The sequence below is a fragment of the Diabrotica virgifera genome, chromosome 3 (genome assembly GCF_917563875.1).
Source record: "Diabrotica virgifera virgifera chromosome 3, PGI_DIABVI_V3a".
NCBI lineage: Eukaryota > Metazoa > Arthropoda > Insecta > Coleoptera > Chrysomelidae > Diabrotica > Diabrotica virgifera.
In genome coordinates this window covers 245299811-245318333 of record NC_065445.1, presented here as the reverse complement: position 1 = coordinate 245318333, position 18523 = coordinate 245299811, and the positions used below count along the sequence as shown (strand labels likewise).

The following is an 18523-nucleotide window of genomic DNA, read 5'->3' as shown; positions in this document are numbered from 1 at the left end:
CAAACTGAAGATAATTATAATGCAAATATTTTAGCACAAATATCAAAACAAAATAAAAAACACAAATAATCAACAGTCAACGTAAAAATTCTAGTTATTATAACATTAAAATATTTGTTTTTAAAAGTTTATAAATTTTATAAAATCCTTAAAATCAGCTGTAGACACAGTACTACCATAAGTACCATACCAATGTAACGTGACAGGGTGACAAACAAAATTTCGACCAGTCACGTGCAAGAAATGATACAAGAAAATGTATACAAGAAACGATATCAGAAACGATATTAGAAATGATACAAGAAAATGCATAGTGTCATACAGCCTTAAGATTGTTTTATTAGAAAGCTGTTACTTAATTTTTTTAGATACATTTGATTTCCCGAGCAAGGGTCATTCATCTTTATCAACTGCAACCCTAATTGAAAAGAGATTGTTGAGTTACTTTATATATTTTTTAGATACCTGCAATTTCCATCTACAAACTTTAATGGATTTCCAAATTATTAGAGTACCAACCAAAGTATGTAGGTACTATAAAAATTATGGGTTACTTTTTAATATTTTAGATTTATTTTGATATTTTTGTAATTAATTTTTGATTTTGTAATTCATTGTAAGATATACATGATTTGTGTTTATTGTATTTTATTTATTAATATTTTTATTTGAACACATATAAAATTGTACCACTATATATTATAAAAGTATGAAATAAATTGATTTGTATTTGACAATAAGTTTTTAATTCACTACACTAAGTTTGCAGCAATAACATTTCTTCGTATTCTCTATACACGTAACATACAACCATTATTTCGATTTTCCTCATCTGGAATCATTTTCGTTGGAACTTTATTATGTTCTTCACTTCTTCATTGTTTTAAAGAGGAAGATGTTCTTTCATAATCATATGAAATGTTTGAAATAAAAAAATATATTATAATGTTTGAAGTTTGTATTTCACTACACTAAGTATGCAGTAATAACATTTCTTCGTATTCTCTGTCCTTCTAACATACAACCATTATTTCGATTTATCTCATCTTGAAACATCATTGGAACTTCAAGATGTTCTTCACTTCACTATCTAAAAGAGGAAGACATTCAATCATAGTATCCAATGTAACACAGAAAATAAATATAATGTTTGCATTTTAGCAATTTTTGCACGATGTACCACGTAAAGTTGATACACAATTAAAAGTGACTGATAAAAAAGCATAAAATAAGTTTTGTTTCAACTTTATAACAGTAAGAAGTACATGATCAAGTGCGTTCATAACAAGTCTATCCCTTTCGAATCCCTATGCAGTAGCTATCTCGACACTTTTAACAATCACATTTAGAAGTTCAAAGGATTGTATTTCTACTGTACTTGATTCAGCATTGTTTTTAATTAGATCCAAACATACATTTATTTGTTTAGGTAAAAAATTTGTTTCATTCAAAGATGACACATTCACAAAATTATATTTATACATATGACTTTGAGTTTCACTTAAAACAGAATTTTTCTTGAGGATAATCTGGTTTTTACTAAAAATGTCAGAAGAATCCTTTTACAAGTTGAAACATTTGATTCTGAAAAGTCTTGGATAGTTTACTGGCTTTCAATTAAACAGGAATTCCATTTCCAATAACCTGGCTTTCTTTACATTCTCTAGTTTTTTGAGTTGTTGTATATTTTCATGTCTTTTGAGAGACCTTTTTAAAATAATTTTTTTAACTGTATTGGTACTTTTTTTATGACTTTAGCAAAGGAATTGCATTTGGCCTTAATCATGCATCTTTTGTTGGCAAATCTAATTAATAAAGAGGTAACATTATCATAAGCTTTGAAAACAGATCAAAAGTAACCTTAAAAGTACATGGCAGTTTATAAATGTCTATTGTATAATAATAATTAGCTTTCTTAAAATGAAGTGAACTCTTGTGATAGGATAAACATGTTTTAATTGTAATACTTACAGTTTTCCAGTCGTTTAATTGATCATTTTCATTTTATTCCCAAAATAAACAGTTACAACCACATAACCCCATTTGTAATAGGTGAACAAATTCGTTATTTATATGTTATTTATGCGACTTTTGCTGTTGAATCCAATTTTAGCACATTTAAAATATATTAAATATTGTTAGCAAATCGATTTTGTTCACTAATATCTTTAGAAAACGGCATTATAAGCAGAAAAAAACAAACTTTTCTATATGTAAACATTGTAAATGTCAGCACAATAGGTCCCGACGGCGGCCATGACACTTTGGCAGTTAGGAGGGGGTACGATTACGGTTTATCCCAATATGAAAGACTCCTTCCTGTTTTTTTATATTCTAAGGTTGGTATTAGGTGACGTCACGTGCTCTGACGCGGATGACGTGAAACGGTATTTATAATGAACGGTCTATACTTTTTTCAAATTTTATTATTTGCCATTTAGTAAGTGCAATATCAATAATTTAAATAAATGATTCAATTCTACAATTTTTAAAATTCTTTAGACTTTTTCATTTCTTTAATTTCTTTATAAGAATATAAAGGTGAACGTAGAGGAAGTGAAGGCGTAAGATACAAAATTATCAAAATATTAATTAGGACAACCTATAAGATATTATTTTATTAATTTATGAACAGAATAGTTTAAAATTGATTTATAAAATTCTGCGTTCAAAATTTGTTTCGTCGAATGAAGAGACACCTGTGAAAGATTTTGGAAATTATTCGCAATCTCGCAACCCAAATTTAAAATGGCGTCTTGGCATTTGTGGGATGTAGTTTTTTGCAAAGAGATAAATTTGTATGAAGTAGCATAAAGAATTAATTTTACATAATTGTATGAATAAGTTGTTGTTCGTAAAGTCGGTTGTGATATTTTGAAAATGTTTAAACTGCGGACACAATTCTATATTTTGAATTAGCTGTCGCTGAAGTCGAATCAAATTGGCCATGATATATACAATCTCTCGCTTTGTTGTTGAAAGAAAAATGTTGTGAAAATGCCGAAAAATGGAAACAAAATTGTGCCGAATTTGTGGAAAGCTCGGACAAAACTTCATACATATTTTCAAAACAGAAGGATTGAGGAGCAAAATCGAGACATGTCTGCCTATAATTGTGAGTATACAAAGTTTTCAAATAGATCAGTTAGATGCATTCACTTTTTAAAAGAACCTTAAAGTACTTTATTTTGTGCATTGTTCTAGTAGGATTAACGATTATTTCTAGTGAACAGTAAGAAGGAGTAGTAGTCAAAAATGGATCAAAAGCAGAATTCCAAACGCACTGCTGCCAGTGAGCCACAAAATGTTCGCTATGCCTCTAATGCAGCTTCTATAGTCCTTATGGTTGGTCCCAATTTTCGAGTTGGTAAAAAAATTGGTTGTGGCAACTTTGGAGAGCTCCGTTTAGGGAAAAACCTTTACAACAATGAACATGTAGCTATTAAAATGGAGCCTATGAGGTCTAAGGCTCCGCAATTACATTTGGAGTACAGATTTTATAAGTTACTTGGATCTCACGAAGGTATACCAAATGTGTATTACTTTGGACCATGCAGTAAGTACAATGCTTTGGTTATGGAACTTTTGGGGCCTAGTCTTGAAGATTTGTTTGACATGTGTGAAAGAAAGTTTTCATTAAAAACTGTACTAATGATAGCGATCCAGTTGTTGCACCGTATTGAGTATGTCCACTCCAGACACTTAATTTACAGAGATGTAAAGCCTGAAAACTTTTTGATAGGTCGTACTAGCACAAAAAGGGAGAAAATTATTCATATCATAGATTTTGGTCTAGCCAAAGAGTATATAGAGCCTGAAACAAATAAGCACATACCTTATAGAGAGCACAAATCCCTTACAGGCACTGCCAGATATATGTCTATAAATACCCACTTAGGAAAAGAACAATCTCGCAGAGATGATCTCGAAGCCTTAGGACATATGTTCATGTACTTTTTAAGAGGTTCTTTGCCATGGCAAGGTTTAAAGGCTGATACTTTAAAAGAGAGATATCAAAAAATAGGAGATACCAAAAGAGCTACATCTATAGAATCACTTTGTGATGGTCACCCAGAAGAATTTTCTATTTACATGAGATACGTTAGAAGGTTAGATTTTTTTGAAACCCCTGATTATGAATACTTAAGAAAGTTGTTTACTACACTTTTTAACAAAAAGACATATGTGGAAGATGGAGAGTTTGATTGGACAGGAAAAACCATGAACACATCAGTAGGTTCTCTATCTACTACTGCTCATGACAAGGTGACATCACCAAAGAAAGGTCTAACCAAAAACGCAAAAGCAAATGCTGGCCATGTATCTCGTAAACAGCAGCACTTAGGCAATTTGACTCCAGCTGAGCGCCATGATTCAGTTCAAGTTTTAAGTTCGACAAATAACGAACTTAACATTGATGACGCTACTGCTCACAGCAGTGCACCAATTGCTCAACCACAAGAAATTGAAATATTTGATGAGACTAAATGTTGTTGCTTTTTTAAGAGAAAAAACAGAGGTGTATCTAAACAGTGAAGTTTGTGGAAGTTAGACAATTCTTTTTTGTTTTTATTGTTAAAGTAGCCCAAATTTTAGATGCCAATTGAAAGTTCTCTTTTTTGTTAATTGTAAGGACATTAGGAAGTTTTTAAATTTGGTTTTATCTTAGCAAAATGTATTGAATATCCATCTTTTGATACACTCAGGGTTCCCATCAAGCTGTAAATGTTTCAACCGAACCTTGATAGATACAAACAAGTATCTAGTAAAAGGTATCACATCTTAAAATATAAAACTTTGATTTTATACAAAACCTTAAACCAATAATGATGAAAATTTGCTTTTGTCTAGACTGCGTTATATTATAATAATTATATTTGTACATACCACCAAAATTTTAACACACCGAGAGTACCTGACACTGTTTTTTAAGTACTAGATGTTTTCCACCAATGCAAATCAAGTAATAAGTAGATTAATACTTAGTTAATAGTAGAGTTGTTGAAATCACAAAGTTAAAAATTAATAATATAAATAAAACATTGAAAACTATAGTTTTCCAAACTTTCACAATATTTTTTATTTACTGGTGACAGTTGTTGGTATAAAAAGATTACTTTTTCTAGTCATCTTCTACTTTGGTATATTTTTTGCCATTCCTGTTAACTAAATAGAGATTGAGAATAACTAAATAGAGATTGAGAAATAGAGACTTGGACTCTTTGCGCACAAGATCGCCAAAAAATTGATGCCTTTGAGAGGCGGTGCTGGAGAAAAATTCTGCACATACCTTGGGCAGCTCATAGGACAAACGTTTTCATAAACCAACCCAAATTAAAAAAAAACTGCTGTTCACAAAATGTCTGCAACGAATTCTGCAATTCTTCGGTCATGTGGTTCACAGATATGACGATAGTTTGGAGAGATTAATTGTTTCTGAAAACGTTCTGGGGAGAAGATCAAGAGGACGATCACCAACCAGATGGTCTGACCGAATTACGAATTCAGCTGGAAACTCATTCTGTGAAGCTCTTAGAGCAGCTGAAGATAGGGATCAATAATTGTTAGGAATATTGGAAGAAATTACGATCCTCAATAATGGGGAAACGACAAGCGATAGAGAGAGCTAACTAAAACAGGAAGCCAAAATGTTTATTTGTTTTAACAGTGATAAATAGTGACTTCATACATCTTTGACATATGCTTTTGTGTCTTTTCTATTAGCTTTTTGTTAAAATTTGTCTCCTCCTTACTGTCTTGGCCATCTGCTATATTTTAGCATTTGGTTTATACATTTTCTACAACTTTATAATTATAATTGATTTGAAGATCTAATGCTTATCTAGTTTTTCCATTCTGTCATTTGTTCTTGAAGTTCTACAATATTTTTGGTTATTTGGGAAATCTTACTTTTATATACAGCAAAAGTAGATAATGCTTCTATAGCTTCTGGTACCCATAATAATCAGTGGTGGATCTAGAAATTTTCTTGAGGTGGTAACTTCCAATGAAACACCAACCAAACATAAACCCAAACTACGTAAAAGACAAAAATAATAACTATGCATTAAATTCCCTTAATTTCCCTAGCTAGTGGGTTTATTGGGTTGAATTTGTCTGTCTGTGGTTTACATTTCATGCCAGCTAATATATTTTCATGTTTCAACAATTTTTTTCTCTAATTTTTGGACCTTGTTGGGGGTGGGGGGATATTCCCCATTTTCCCTTCTCATGTATCCAGCACTGTACTAAATATTCTTTGTACATTATTATAATATATTTTTTCTTTATTGAATGGTATAACATTTTTCTACTTTGTTACTTAGTGATGCAATCTAACATCTATAAACAATTTAATAATATATCTTTCTTTTGAGTCGTATTTAACTTTTATCCTTTCCTATTGTTTTCTTTATTAACTGTAGGTTAATCAGAGACTGTATTGAAGAAGAGTGCAGAATCCTTTTTTTTTTTCTTCTATAACCTTTATTTTTTATCAGTATACAGTGATCAGTGCACTAAGAGCCAGCAAAATAATGCAAAAGATGGATAACATAATTCCTTGTGGAATAAAAAGAGTTGAAACTAATAGAGGTGTGAAATTATCGATACGAACCTATAAATTTACATTGCATTACATAATTTCCCACCTTTAGACATCTTTGATAGGAGAATTTTATATGCCACAGTGTTAGTCGTCATACTCCTCTGATACATCTAAAGATGGGAAACTATGTAGTGTAATGTAAATTTATATGTTTCTATCGATAATTTCTACCTCTTCTAGTTTCATCTCTTTTTATTTCACAACGTATCAAGTTTTCCATCTTTTACGTTATTTTGTTGCTTCTTAGCACACTCATTACTGTATTTAAACTAAATTTTATTAACCCAGTAGGTATCTGTACAAAAATAGCTTAGATTGTAGTGAGTGAGACATTAAATTTTTATAGAAATGTCTGGTTATTTATAATTAAAATTTGAATTTCCTTCAGCTGAAAAAGTTACAGAAAATACAGCGGCGTAAAGAGTTACATGGGATACCTTATTTCTGCTTTTGCAATCCATGTATCTTTTGCATTTTCTTGGGCAATTCATCTGTGCAGTAAGAGCCATGCTAGTAGACACACAGGTATCTAATTTCTAGGCCTGGGCTAATCTGGCCCGTTCTCACCTTTGACTTTTATGTCTGTCCATTTACTCCATAAGAATATGTGTATATAAGTGAAGCGTGTCCGTGAATGTGTTAATAGTATTGTTACTCTGCTTTTTAAAAACTGTATTCAAACACCAATAATTACAATTACAATAACGAGCGATCCACAATTATTGGGATCAAAGCTAGCCATGCATAAAATTACATATACCTCGTCCAATTTACTTACCGTTGCACGTCATCCGCGCCATAGCCTGTGACACAATACCAACACGAAATATTTAGGCGGTGGGTGTGTTCTTTTTTAGAATCAAAATGATCCTAAAGGGGAACACACCTACCGCCTAGATATTTCGTGTTGGTATCGTGTCACAGGCTATGGCGCTGATGACGTGCAACGGTAAGTAAATTGGACGAGGTATATGTCTTGTTTTAATTTGAATTTATATCATTGGTTTATCAATTAATTTTGATTAACATTATAAAACATAAAATATCAGTCAAAACCTTTAACATAGAACTTTAATCAAAAATAAAAAGAATTAACAAAATTATAAGTAACAATAATAAATAAAATCAAACAAGATGCTGTATATGTCCACCACCAACTATCTCTACATAACCTAACTTTTCTTGTTAAGTTGATGTACACTGCAAAGTTGACGTAAACTGGAAAGTACAGTGGAACCTCGATTATCCGTCAGGGCACCGGACCAAGGGTATAACGGATAATCGAAAAGACAGTTAACAGAACGTTAAAAAAATTCATAGTACAACTCTCAAATTTTATTTGTACTTACTTACTACTTACTTAAGCCGTCCTCTTGTACCTTATGGTGTCGAGGTATTTTATTTGTATGTTTTGTTTAATAATTAATATAAAAGGGATTTGTGTTCGTCCAATCCCAATAATTTGGTTTAGAATATTCTGAAATCTTGTTTGTTTTACTGTTAATTAAAATTTTGCAACGAAGAATTTCTTAATCCACGTAAGATCATACAATTTACTTTATAGTCGAGAATTCCACTCAATAAATTGTTGCATATGCGATGCACCTTCTCTGGCTTCTTTACACAAATCTTTGTTTGTGTAAATGCAATGGTAGCATCACTGTACATTTCAACGAATTTCGTGGCTCATCGCAATGCTCAAAACTTCAATGCTAACAAAATGAATAATTGATGATATACGGACCCTGGAGGTTAACAGAGGTGACGGTTAATGGAGAGACGGATAATCGAGGTTCCAATGTATATCTGAATTAAGAATCGACATGCGCTCTATAGTTAAGGCTCTGTCGTTAAGAGCCACCTATGGTGACAATAATTCTGGATCACACATTACTTTACAACTTTAACACAATGACAACTACAAACTTATATAAACTTCAAAAACTACTGTTCTATAAACTGTCAAACTTTCTATGTTTATATTGATTTTTATACATTTTCTGACATTCTAGACGTCACTAGACATAAAAGTAAACAGTGCAACAAGTAAAGGGTCCAGCATCCAGGACTGTATTAGCTCAATGTACACATGTGTCTAATAGAGTGGCGGTTACTGCATATAATCATATAATTGATATAACTTTAATTCTTTTATATCAAATTTTCATAAAGTTCCCAAAGAGTTTGTCTGTTTCTCACAATCAATAAGACTTTCCCCATGAAGTTTCATTTCCAATTGTGCAAGCAACTATTGATAGGAAGTTTAATTTAATTAAACTTATAGGGGTCAGTAGCATCTTCATATACTCACCTGAGAAACTGCAGACATTAGGATACAATTAGCATCTCTTTGTAAAGACAATGAAGTTGACTTTACTAAGTAACAAGACATTTACCCAACACACACACTACTGGCTGAATGATTAATATCTATGCCATTAATAAAAATCTCTAAAAATTTTTCCAATTTTCCAAAACCCTTTTAGCTGAAGCATATTCAAATATTCTAGATATAAACAAATTTGCCAGACATTTCTACATAAATCTTCTACACATTTTAAAACTATGAGCATAATTTAAAAATGCATAGCTAAGATATTTTTGTCAAATTGATGTTTAAGTAATATACAATCGGAAAAATGAAAGAATACCCATGAACGATCACATCAATCACTTATTTTGTATTTGCTGTCTTTTTCTATTACAAACGTTTGTTATTTATAGAAAAAGACAGCAAATACAAAATAAGTGATTAATGTGATCGTTCATGGGTATTCTTTCATTTTTCCGACTGTAAAAGCTATACTAAAAGCTAAGTTTTTGTTTCTTTTTAGTAGATGTAATTGGTATTTTTTCTTCAGCCTTCTTATTTTTATGCATATATGTAACAAATTATTTAAATTCTGAATTAGGAGTTATCAAACAGTTTTGGACATTTTCAAATAAGCATTTGATTTAATTTCCAATTGAAAATTATTTGAAAACGTAAAGCTAATCTAAAACTTTTGCATCGGAGACATATTACAGTAACTATTGTTATATAAGTAAGTGGTTAACATCCAGTATACGGTAAATATAAAAAAAATTATCAAATATCTATTTAAATGTTGGACTCTTCTTTTAATTTCTAAATATATCCATACATCTTTATTTTATTTATACTAATGTTTACATCAAGATGTGACAAAATTGAAGTTTTTTTTTCAAAGTAGCTATTATATAACAAGCCTTGCACTTTTACAAGTACACATGTGCCAAAGTCCAGCAACTGGTAACTATTTAGCGTGAATCCTTCTTTTCCAAAATGTAGTAACTTTCGCTTCTCTAAGTAAATCCACATAACTATAGTTTTCATAAGAGTTGTTTTCAGTTTCTCTGGAGAATTTCTAAACTCTTCCGTAATTTGTTGGAACAAGTAAGTGAATCTTTTTGTGTGTAAATTTTTTGAGTGCCTAGCCTAAGCATTTTGAAGATGCTTATTATCGATATAAACATATAAATTAACATTACATTACATAGTTTCCCACCTTTAAATGTCTGTGACAGGAGTATTTTATAAAATTCTCTTGTCACAGTGACAGTTTTTATACTCCTTCGACTTCGATACATCTAAAGGTGGAAAACTAGGTAATGTAATGTTAATTTATACGTTTATATCGATAATTTCCACCTCTACCAGTTTCATCTCTTTTTACTTCACAATGTATTATGTTTTCCATCTTTTGTTGGTTATTAGCACACTCATCACTGTATATTATTTGCTACTAAGCTGGCAAACAACATACAAAAGCAATAACACATCTATAACATGAGATAGTATACCTTCTTTCTACATTTAATGCTCTTTAGCAGTTGTTTTCTGCTTGTAAAGGCACCCATTAAATCAATTTTTTTTTCTAATGCTTTTTAATGTCACATCTACTAGCCCAGTGATCATAATATTCCTCTTTAAACCCAGTGTTTGCCTTCAGATTCCTTTCACTATACTCATCATGGTTATTGTGATATAAGGTGATTTTAAGCTTTATTACTTAAAAACATTTCACAGAAATGTTTTGTGGATTTGTGCTTTGGATATGTGTCAAGCTAATAAAAAAATTTAGTTGTATTGCATTTTATTGTTATAATTTAAGATTGTGGTCTATTTATAATTTTTTAAATATTCTTAATAAAGATCCATTGCTGATCTTTTAAAATTTTAGCACACATCACCATCATAGTTGTGTGGTATATTTTTAATACTTTCAAAGGAGAATCTACATACATATTCAAAAATTCATAAATTCAATTTTATTCTATAATATAAATTAATGCCCAAATTATTAATAATATTTATATTTGTTAAATTTTTCATGAATTTGTATAAAAAATTATGCCTTACGATGTTTGTATAAGAATTTTAGACTGTTTTTGTCATTTTGGTTAAGGAACAATTGTCAGTTTTATCGTGTATGGTGCTTAAACCAATATTGTACATTTTAGATAAGTTTTAAACTTTTGTTATTTGTAAAAAGACCTGTATTTTTTCTGTGTTGTGTTACCAATTTTCAAAAAGAAAGATGTAATCTAGATTTTGTTATAGCTGCTCTGTTCATGCTAATATTTTGTTTGTTGTCTCAATTTTTTTCATCTATGTACTGCCACGGAAACAAAAATGTATCTATCTGCATGGAAAGAGGATATTTGGTGGGAACCCTGTATAATGAAGGTGAGTTCATGGAGAACACTGCAACTACTATATTTAACATAAAATCTAGAACATGTGGGATAGGCTTCGTTGTTTTTTGTATTTTGAAAAAATAATAATTTGAGATATGATAATATAACATGTTTAGTAAATACTATTAGTCCAGAAAGCCACTGCGCATCCGCTAGGAAAAATATTCTAATTCGGATTTTTTGCACAATCTTACTCAAAAAGGACTCCTTTTAACAAATTTCCATGTTGCCAGGACCAAAAGGTGGTAAAAAATTTTTTAAACGTTTTTTTTTGTTTTTTTCCTAAAATTATTTTTTTTGCATGGAAAAAAGTTTTTTTAGGTTTTTTGGATCATTCCAAACAGAAAAGGTCTTTAGTGACTTTTTTCTAAAAATGATAGTTTTTGACATATAAGCGATTAAAAATGGAAAAATTGCGAAATCGGCCATTTTTAACCCTCAAAGACTATGTGAAAAACTGAAAATTTGAATGTTGCCAAGGTAGGTAGATATTCTTTAAACATCGATTGATGAAATCCTGAAGAGTTTTTTGCAATACAATATTCAAAACTCCTTTGTTTTTTAATTGCGAATCAAGCGTGCGCGACACTATTTTCCACCGACAGTATGGTGCAAATGAAAGGAATAAATTCGATATTTCGAAAATCGGCGACTTTAAGGAAAAATCCCGAAACAGGTCGATTTTTATTTTTAAGTTATGATATTGTGGCATATATGGTATACTAGTGACGTCATCCGTCTGGGCGTGATGACGTAATCGATGATTTTTTTAAATAAGAATAGGGGTCGTGTGGTAGCTCGTTTGAAAGGTTCTTCAATTCTCTATCAAGTAATGTAAACATTTACATAATTTTTTATACAGGGTGTCCTTCTACTTCTTTTTTTGTCAAACAATTTAATTTAATAAAAATTTTTTGGACACCCTGTATAAATAATTATGTAAATGTTTATATTACGGAATAGAGAATTGAAAAACCTTTCAAATGAGCTAGCACACGACCCCTATTCTCATTTAAAAAATCATCGATTACGTCATCACGTCCAGATGGATGACGTCACTAGTATACCATATATGCCACAATATCATAACTTAAAAATAAAAATCGACCTGTTTCGGGATTTTTCCTTAAGGTACTAGTACACTTTACAGGACCAAAAATAATAATTTTTTTCAAGAATTTTTTTCTCAGACACTTTATTACACATGAACATAAAACTTTTTACATATTAATCTCTAACTCTTAGAGAGTACAAAAAAATGTATCTTTTTTTATTTATGCACGTACACTAATATTGTAGAGGGCGCAAAAGTCGAGGCCTCGAAAAATGATGGCGGACAGTTAATCTCAGGAGTGGGATATCCGAAACAAAAAAATCGTACGGCATTTGAAAAAGGAAGGTTTCTTACGTGACAATTTACCACAATTTAACCAAAAAATAAAAGATAAATATTTTTTATCCGTGAAAAACTGAACAAAATCGGGCGATTTTTTCACAAAAATTTTTCAAATTTCCGTAAAATCTTTATTTTGAGGAATTCTTCACTAACGGTGGTAAATTGTCATGTAAGAATCCTTCCTTTTTCAAATGCCGTACGATTTTTTTCTTTCAGAGATCCCAATCCTGAGATTAACTGTCCGTCATCGAAGCTACTTTTTTTCGAGGCCTCGACTTTGGCGCCCTCTACAATATTAGTGTAAGCACACAAATAAAAAAAGATATATTTTTTTTATTCTTTGCAAAATAAATATTAATATGTAAAAAGTTTTATGTTCATTTTTAATAAAGGTTCTGAGAAAAAAAATCTTGAAAAAATGCTTATTTTTGGTCTTCTAAAGTGTACTAGTACCTTAAAGTCGCCGGTTTACGAAATAACGAATTTATTCCTTTCATTTGCACCATACTGTCGGTGGAAAATAGTGTCGTGCACGCTTGATTAGCAATTAAAAAACAAAGGAGGTTTAAATATTGTATTGCAAAAAAACTCTTCGGGATTTCATCAATCGATGTTTAAAGAATATCTACCTACCTTGGCAACATTCAAATTTTCAACTTTTCACATAGTTTTTGAGGGTTAAAAATGGCCGATTTCGCAATTATTCAATTTTTAATCGCTTATATGTCAAAAACTATTATTTTTAGAGAAAAGTCACTAAAGACCTTTTCTCTTTGGAATGATCCATAAAACCTAAAAAAAACTTTTTTCCGTGCAAAAAAAATAATTTTAGGAAAAAACAAAAAAAAAACGTTTAAAAAATTTTTGACCACTTTTTGGTCCTGGCAACATGCAAATTTGTTAAAAGGAGTCCTTTTTGAGTAAGATTGTGCAAAAAATCCGAATTAGAATATTTTTCCTAGCGGATGCGCAGTGGCTTTCTGGACTATATACATACATCTGTAATGCTTTTTAAATTTCTCATCATTTATTCAAAGAAGTTGACGTGAACTAATTAAATGCATTTGTTATTCATAGTCTTCAAGTATATATTTATCTCAAGTACAGATTATACTTAAGACAAATCATTGAGACATTAGTACTTTTCGTGATCGAATGGAATTGAGGAATTCAATGATTCTTGGTTCTTTAGCAAATCTGAATCATTACTTTTGTTATGAAATTATGACAGGCCCAGATACTTTTGCAATAGAACTGGTATACTATTAGAAATGGACTCCCATCAGCTACCAAATATACAGGGTGTTTCATTAATAATTGGAAATATTTTAACTGTAGATTCTTGGGCTCAAAATATTAAGATTTAACTCAAATACCTTAAATAAAAAGTGGCTCCTTACTGAGTTACAGGATGTTTTATTTAAAAATATAAAAACTATTTGTACCCAGTACTTTAAAACCATTTGACATATCCTTGTCATACTTGGCAGCAAGTGTAGGTACTGCCATAGCCACCTTTACTTAACAAGCCATGAAGTTGAAATTTGGCAACATCTATTGGTAGACCGATTAATTCTGACAGTTCTCCTTTGTTTTTAAATAATTTTCACCATTTTCACTGTATTTACAGAGAAACTGAAATAGTTTACAATATTTCGTGCTCCAAATTATAAAGAACATTAAAAGGTATGTTATTAAGATGATTTTAGTTCAATATAATATATTTTTATATAAACTTGCGTGCATATAGAAATCCGTCCACTTAAAAATTTTGTCATTTTTAATGTCTTATATTTCCTAAACCTGTTGGCAGATTTAAGTAATTTTTTTAATATGTTATAGCCTAATTCTTTTACAATACCGCTGTAATAATATTGTTGCTAACCAGTTAAATTTTTATGGTGTACCGGGCATTTATAAAATACTGAAATTAAAACCCAACTATAGACTCCGGTTTTCTTAACATTCTGTTTTTTTTATTAATTCGCTTATATTTAACAACTAGATTTGTTCTTTATCAATTCAGGGTGTTTCTAAATAAGTGCGACAAACTTTAAGTGGAAAGGAACAAAATGCAAAATTTTGACGCCTGTATTTTAAATGTAATCATTTTTTTCGAATCCTCAGAAAACTAATAAGTATTTTTGAAAAATTTAAACGCAGAATGAAAGATTACTTTATTACCGAGGGCTGAAAGTCCCTTAGAATGAATAAAAAGTTTTTTTAATGACATTTGAAACTAAAAATTACACTAAATTTTCTTAGTTTTTCACCCCTCTAACTTATTAAAATAAACATAGAAGTTTTCAGGGACTTTCGGCCCTCGGTCCTAACGTAATCTTTCATTCTGCGTTTAAATTTTTGAAAAATACTTATTAGTTTTCTTAGGATTCGAAAAAAATGGATCCCGTTTATATTCTTGTTATTGGTTTTTTTTTTTGTATAATAAACGTTACTTACAAGGAATTACTTGTAATATTATTTTGTACAAACTTCTAATTAATAATATTTTCTTGTTCGACTCAAAAAATACTATAAATTTTACCAGAATTTGTACTTTAAAATCGTAGTTTCGAAAGCGGTAGTCCGAAAGTCAGACTACCGACGTCATCAATTGCGACGTTGCCTTTTTCTCTTCATGGCTTGTAAAGTAAAGGTGGCTATGGTACTGTACACCCTACTAAATTATGTTAAACAAACGTTTCTGGCTACTACCAGAGGCGTACGACGGAGAAAAGTGAATGGTTGACCCTTCCCAAATTCTACGCCACTCTTAGTAATATACTCTTCATTCGTAACGATAAAGTCATTAGTTTTTCGAGATATTTGAAGTTAAAAATGAAACAGCACAGTTATTTTGATTAATGTATTATGTCCCGTTTTGAACTTAAAATATATGATTTTATCGTTACGAATGAAGAGTATATTATTTGCATAGAAAGTATTGGAGAATCTAAAAATTATGCTAAAATAGCAGTTTTAGCAGGGTTAAATCTTAATATTTTGAGCCCAAGAATCTACAGTTAAAATATTTACAATTATTAATAAAATACCCTGTACATAACATTTTATTTTAGTAGAGCGTTGTATTATTTACTGAACATGTCATCTTACTAATTAGAAAGAAACAGCGCACTCTATTTTGTTCTTATTTTTAGAGTTTTGTATCTTTCAGTTAGTAGTAACATCTAGGTTTGAATATCTCGAATTTTTATTCTTTTCAAAGTTTCTTTTAAATATGTACATATATATTCGTGAGATTATGCCTGGAAGTATCCCGCTATGCAATATATACAAAATTAAGGAAAAAACTATTAACTTGTGATATATATATTAATAGAAATAAACTAAATTAATCGAATGAATTTGTTTTTTTGTCATTAGTCCACATCATGTGGATCTATTTGCTTGACTTGGACATATTTTATATAAAAAAATCTAAATGTTTAGGCGGTGTGCTCAGTAACTAAATATACAGTGTGTCAACGGTATATATCAGACGTCAATCGCATATATTTTTAATGATATTACATGAAATTTTTTTATGCAAGTCGATATATTAAATTAAAACAACACGATTTGTTCAAAATTTTCGTTTCAATTATTTTTATTTTTCATATTATTTTTATAATTTTTTAAAAATTTTAATTTTTTAAAATTAATTTTCAATTATTTTTATTTTTATCAATATTTTGTGAAAGTTTCTTCTTCACCTTCAAACATTTTTTATTAAACTAAGCATTAACCGATTTTTATAATGGTAAGTCACATTTTATCGTTTATTTTGTGTATTATCCAGTTAGCACCATATATTCTTGAATGGCAGTTTACAAGTTTACAAGGTAGGTGTCTTATTACTGTATGCAACATGTTGTGTATCAAGAGGCAGGAATATTTACACCATATTATAAAGACTTGCAAAAGTTAACGGAAAATGTCTTATCTTCTCCTTCTTTTTATATTAGATCTTTTTTGTCCTAGTGCAGCCAATTGGCTTATTGTTTTCGCCCATTTTACAGCATTAAAATATGAAAACTTTGAATTGTGTCTGTCCGTCCATAAACACAACTCCTCCGTGATTAGAAGAGATGGGATAGCAAATGAGGTGTCGAATTAGAGCTTATAGCGCAAAGATGGTATTAAAGGTGATAAATTTGACCTCGGACCTCTTATAGTACCAAAGTTGTAGCCGGAAGTGCTATTTTAAAGTCACCGAAATAGTATTTTGTAAGCGAAATAGTAAGTGTCACATTATCGTCACAGAAATAGTACACCTGATATGTCAATCGGCGTATTGAAAAGTCGAACTCGAATATTAATTTTTACGGTTTTGATGTTATTTCCGGTTAAAAAGTTATGGCCGCAAGTTTGCCAAAAATGATCAAAAATTAGTGAAATCGTGTATCAATCGACGCAAAGTTACACGAAGAGTTCAAATATCGACTACAGAAGATGGATTACATCTGTGAGTCTTACTCTTGCAGTTCGACTTTTACACTCACAATACACACAATTCTTTCAAAGATATATTTACAGTCTTGTACTTGGTGTAAAAATCGTATGTGTGTTATCTATACCAGAGCAACTGTGTTGGCTCTGGTTTCTATCGTAACACCACTGTAAATCATCAGAAAGTCATATTTCTTTTGTAAATAAAAACTCTTTTGTAATTTCCTGCTCTCTTGTGGTTAAAGACTTACACGTTCCAAGTATATATCTACCAATTCGAAGTACTTTGCTCCCTTTCCATAACTAGTATGATACAGTTGATCCAAAAAACGGCACAACCCAAACATCCAAAGTGAAAGTTATCCTTCAACACCAAATTGTTCTATGGTGTATTCCACGAATATACGACTGTTTTGGATTATCGCGACAACGAATATTTTAGTGTGCAACATAAGAAGTACGAAAATATTTTGCTCTAATAATTACTCCACTAAACAACAATATAATTTGCAATTTACTTTCGTTCTTCATATTTTGCACAGTAAAATATTCGTTGTCCCGATAATCCAAGAGGGTCGTATATTCGTGGAATTTGGTATATTTGGTCCACATATTGTTCATTAAAAAGTCACACCATTTTGAGCGTCGGGTTTGGGGGGTAGGTGGTGGAGAAGTCGGTAAATTCGGAGTTTTTTACGTTTTTCATAAATATTTCTAAAACTATGCGATTTAGCGTAAACAATGTTCTATACAAAATGTTCTACATTTAATTTTAAACAAAAAAAGGTCCTATGCATATGCATAATCCTTCTAAAATGAACGGTTCCAATGTTACGGAGGTAGTATATTATATTGGTCCAAAAAAGGCCTAACCCCGTCATCCCAAATTAAAGTTTTCCTCCAACGCCAAATTATTCTGTATGGTCCACATATTGTCCAGTAAAAAGATACACTATTTTGAGCGTCGGGTTTGGGATGGAGGGAAGGGGAAAAGTCGGTAAATTAGTAGTTTTAGATTTTTCGTCAATATTTCTAAACCTAAGAGGTTTAGCGTGAAAAATATTCTATACAAAAATGTTCTACATTAAATTTGAAACGAAAAAGATCCTATGCATAATTATTCTAAAATCAACGGTTCCGGAGTTAGTGTAAAGTGGAGGTTTCATATATCTTTTACACTGTTTGGATAAATTATAACATTATTACGGAAGAAACTAATTTTTTTAACAGGATTTTCTTTTTTAAATACAATTTGCTATTTCATTGGCCGGTGGTATGTTACTGATAAGCTATTGAAAGAACGTCAACCTCACCAAGAGGCTTCTACAGGCCTAGGCCATATAAATCTCTGG

At 30.6% G+C, this 18523-nt stretch overlaps 2 protein-coding genes and 1 long non-coding RNA gene across 3 annotated transcripts in view; 2 read left to right on the top strand and 1 right to left on the bottom strand.

Annotated features, from left to right (window-relative positions):
* Nucleotides 1–631: 631 nt before the first annotated feature.
* On the bottom strand, nucleotides 632–2854 carry LOC126881633 (uncharacterized). Its single transcript, XR_007696941.1, has 2 exons — nucleotides 1972–2854; nucleotides 632–1090 (listed from the first exon to the last, which is right to left on the bottom strand). It is a non-coding gene; the product is annotated as an uncharacterized LOC126881633 (long non-coding RNA).
* LOC114328683 (casein kinase I-like) lies at nucleotides 2848–16083 on the top strand. Its single transcript, XM_050646009.1, has 2 exons — nucleotides 2848–3115; nucleotides 3227–16083. Exon 2 carries the CDS (start codon nucleotides 3256–3258, stop codon nucleotides 4534–4536), a length of 1281 nt encoding a protein of 426 aa, XP_050501966.1. The 5' UTR covers nucleotides 2848–3115; nucleotides 3227–3255; the 3' UTR covers nucleotides 4537–16083.
* Nucleotides 11130–18523, top strand: part of LOC114328682 (zinc finger protein 91-like) — a 68450-nt gene continuing 61056 nt past the window's right edge. The window contains exon 1 of the mRNA XM_028277603.2: nucleotides 11130–11315. Coding sequence (XP_028133404.2) covers nucleotides 11262–11315 — 54 coding nt within the window. The 5' untranslated portion in view covers nucleotides 11130–11261. The remainder of the gene's footprint in view (nucleotides 11316–18523) is intronic.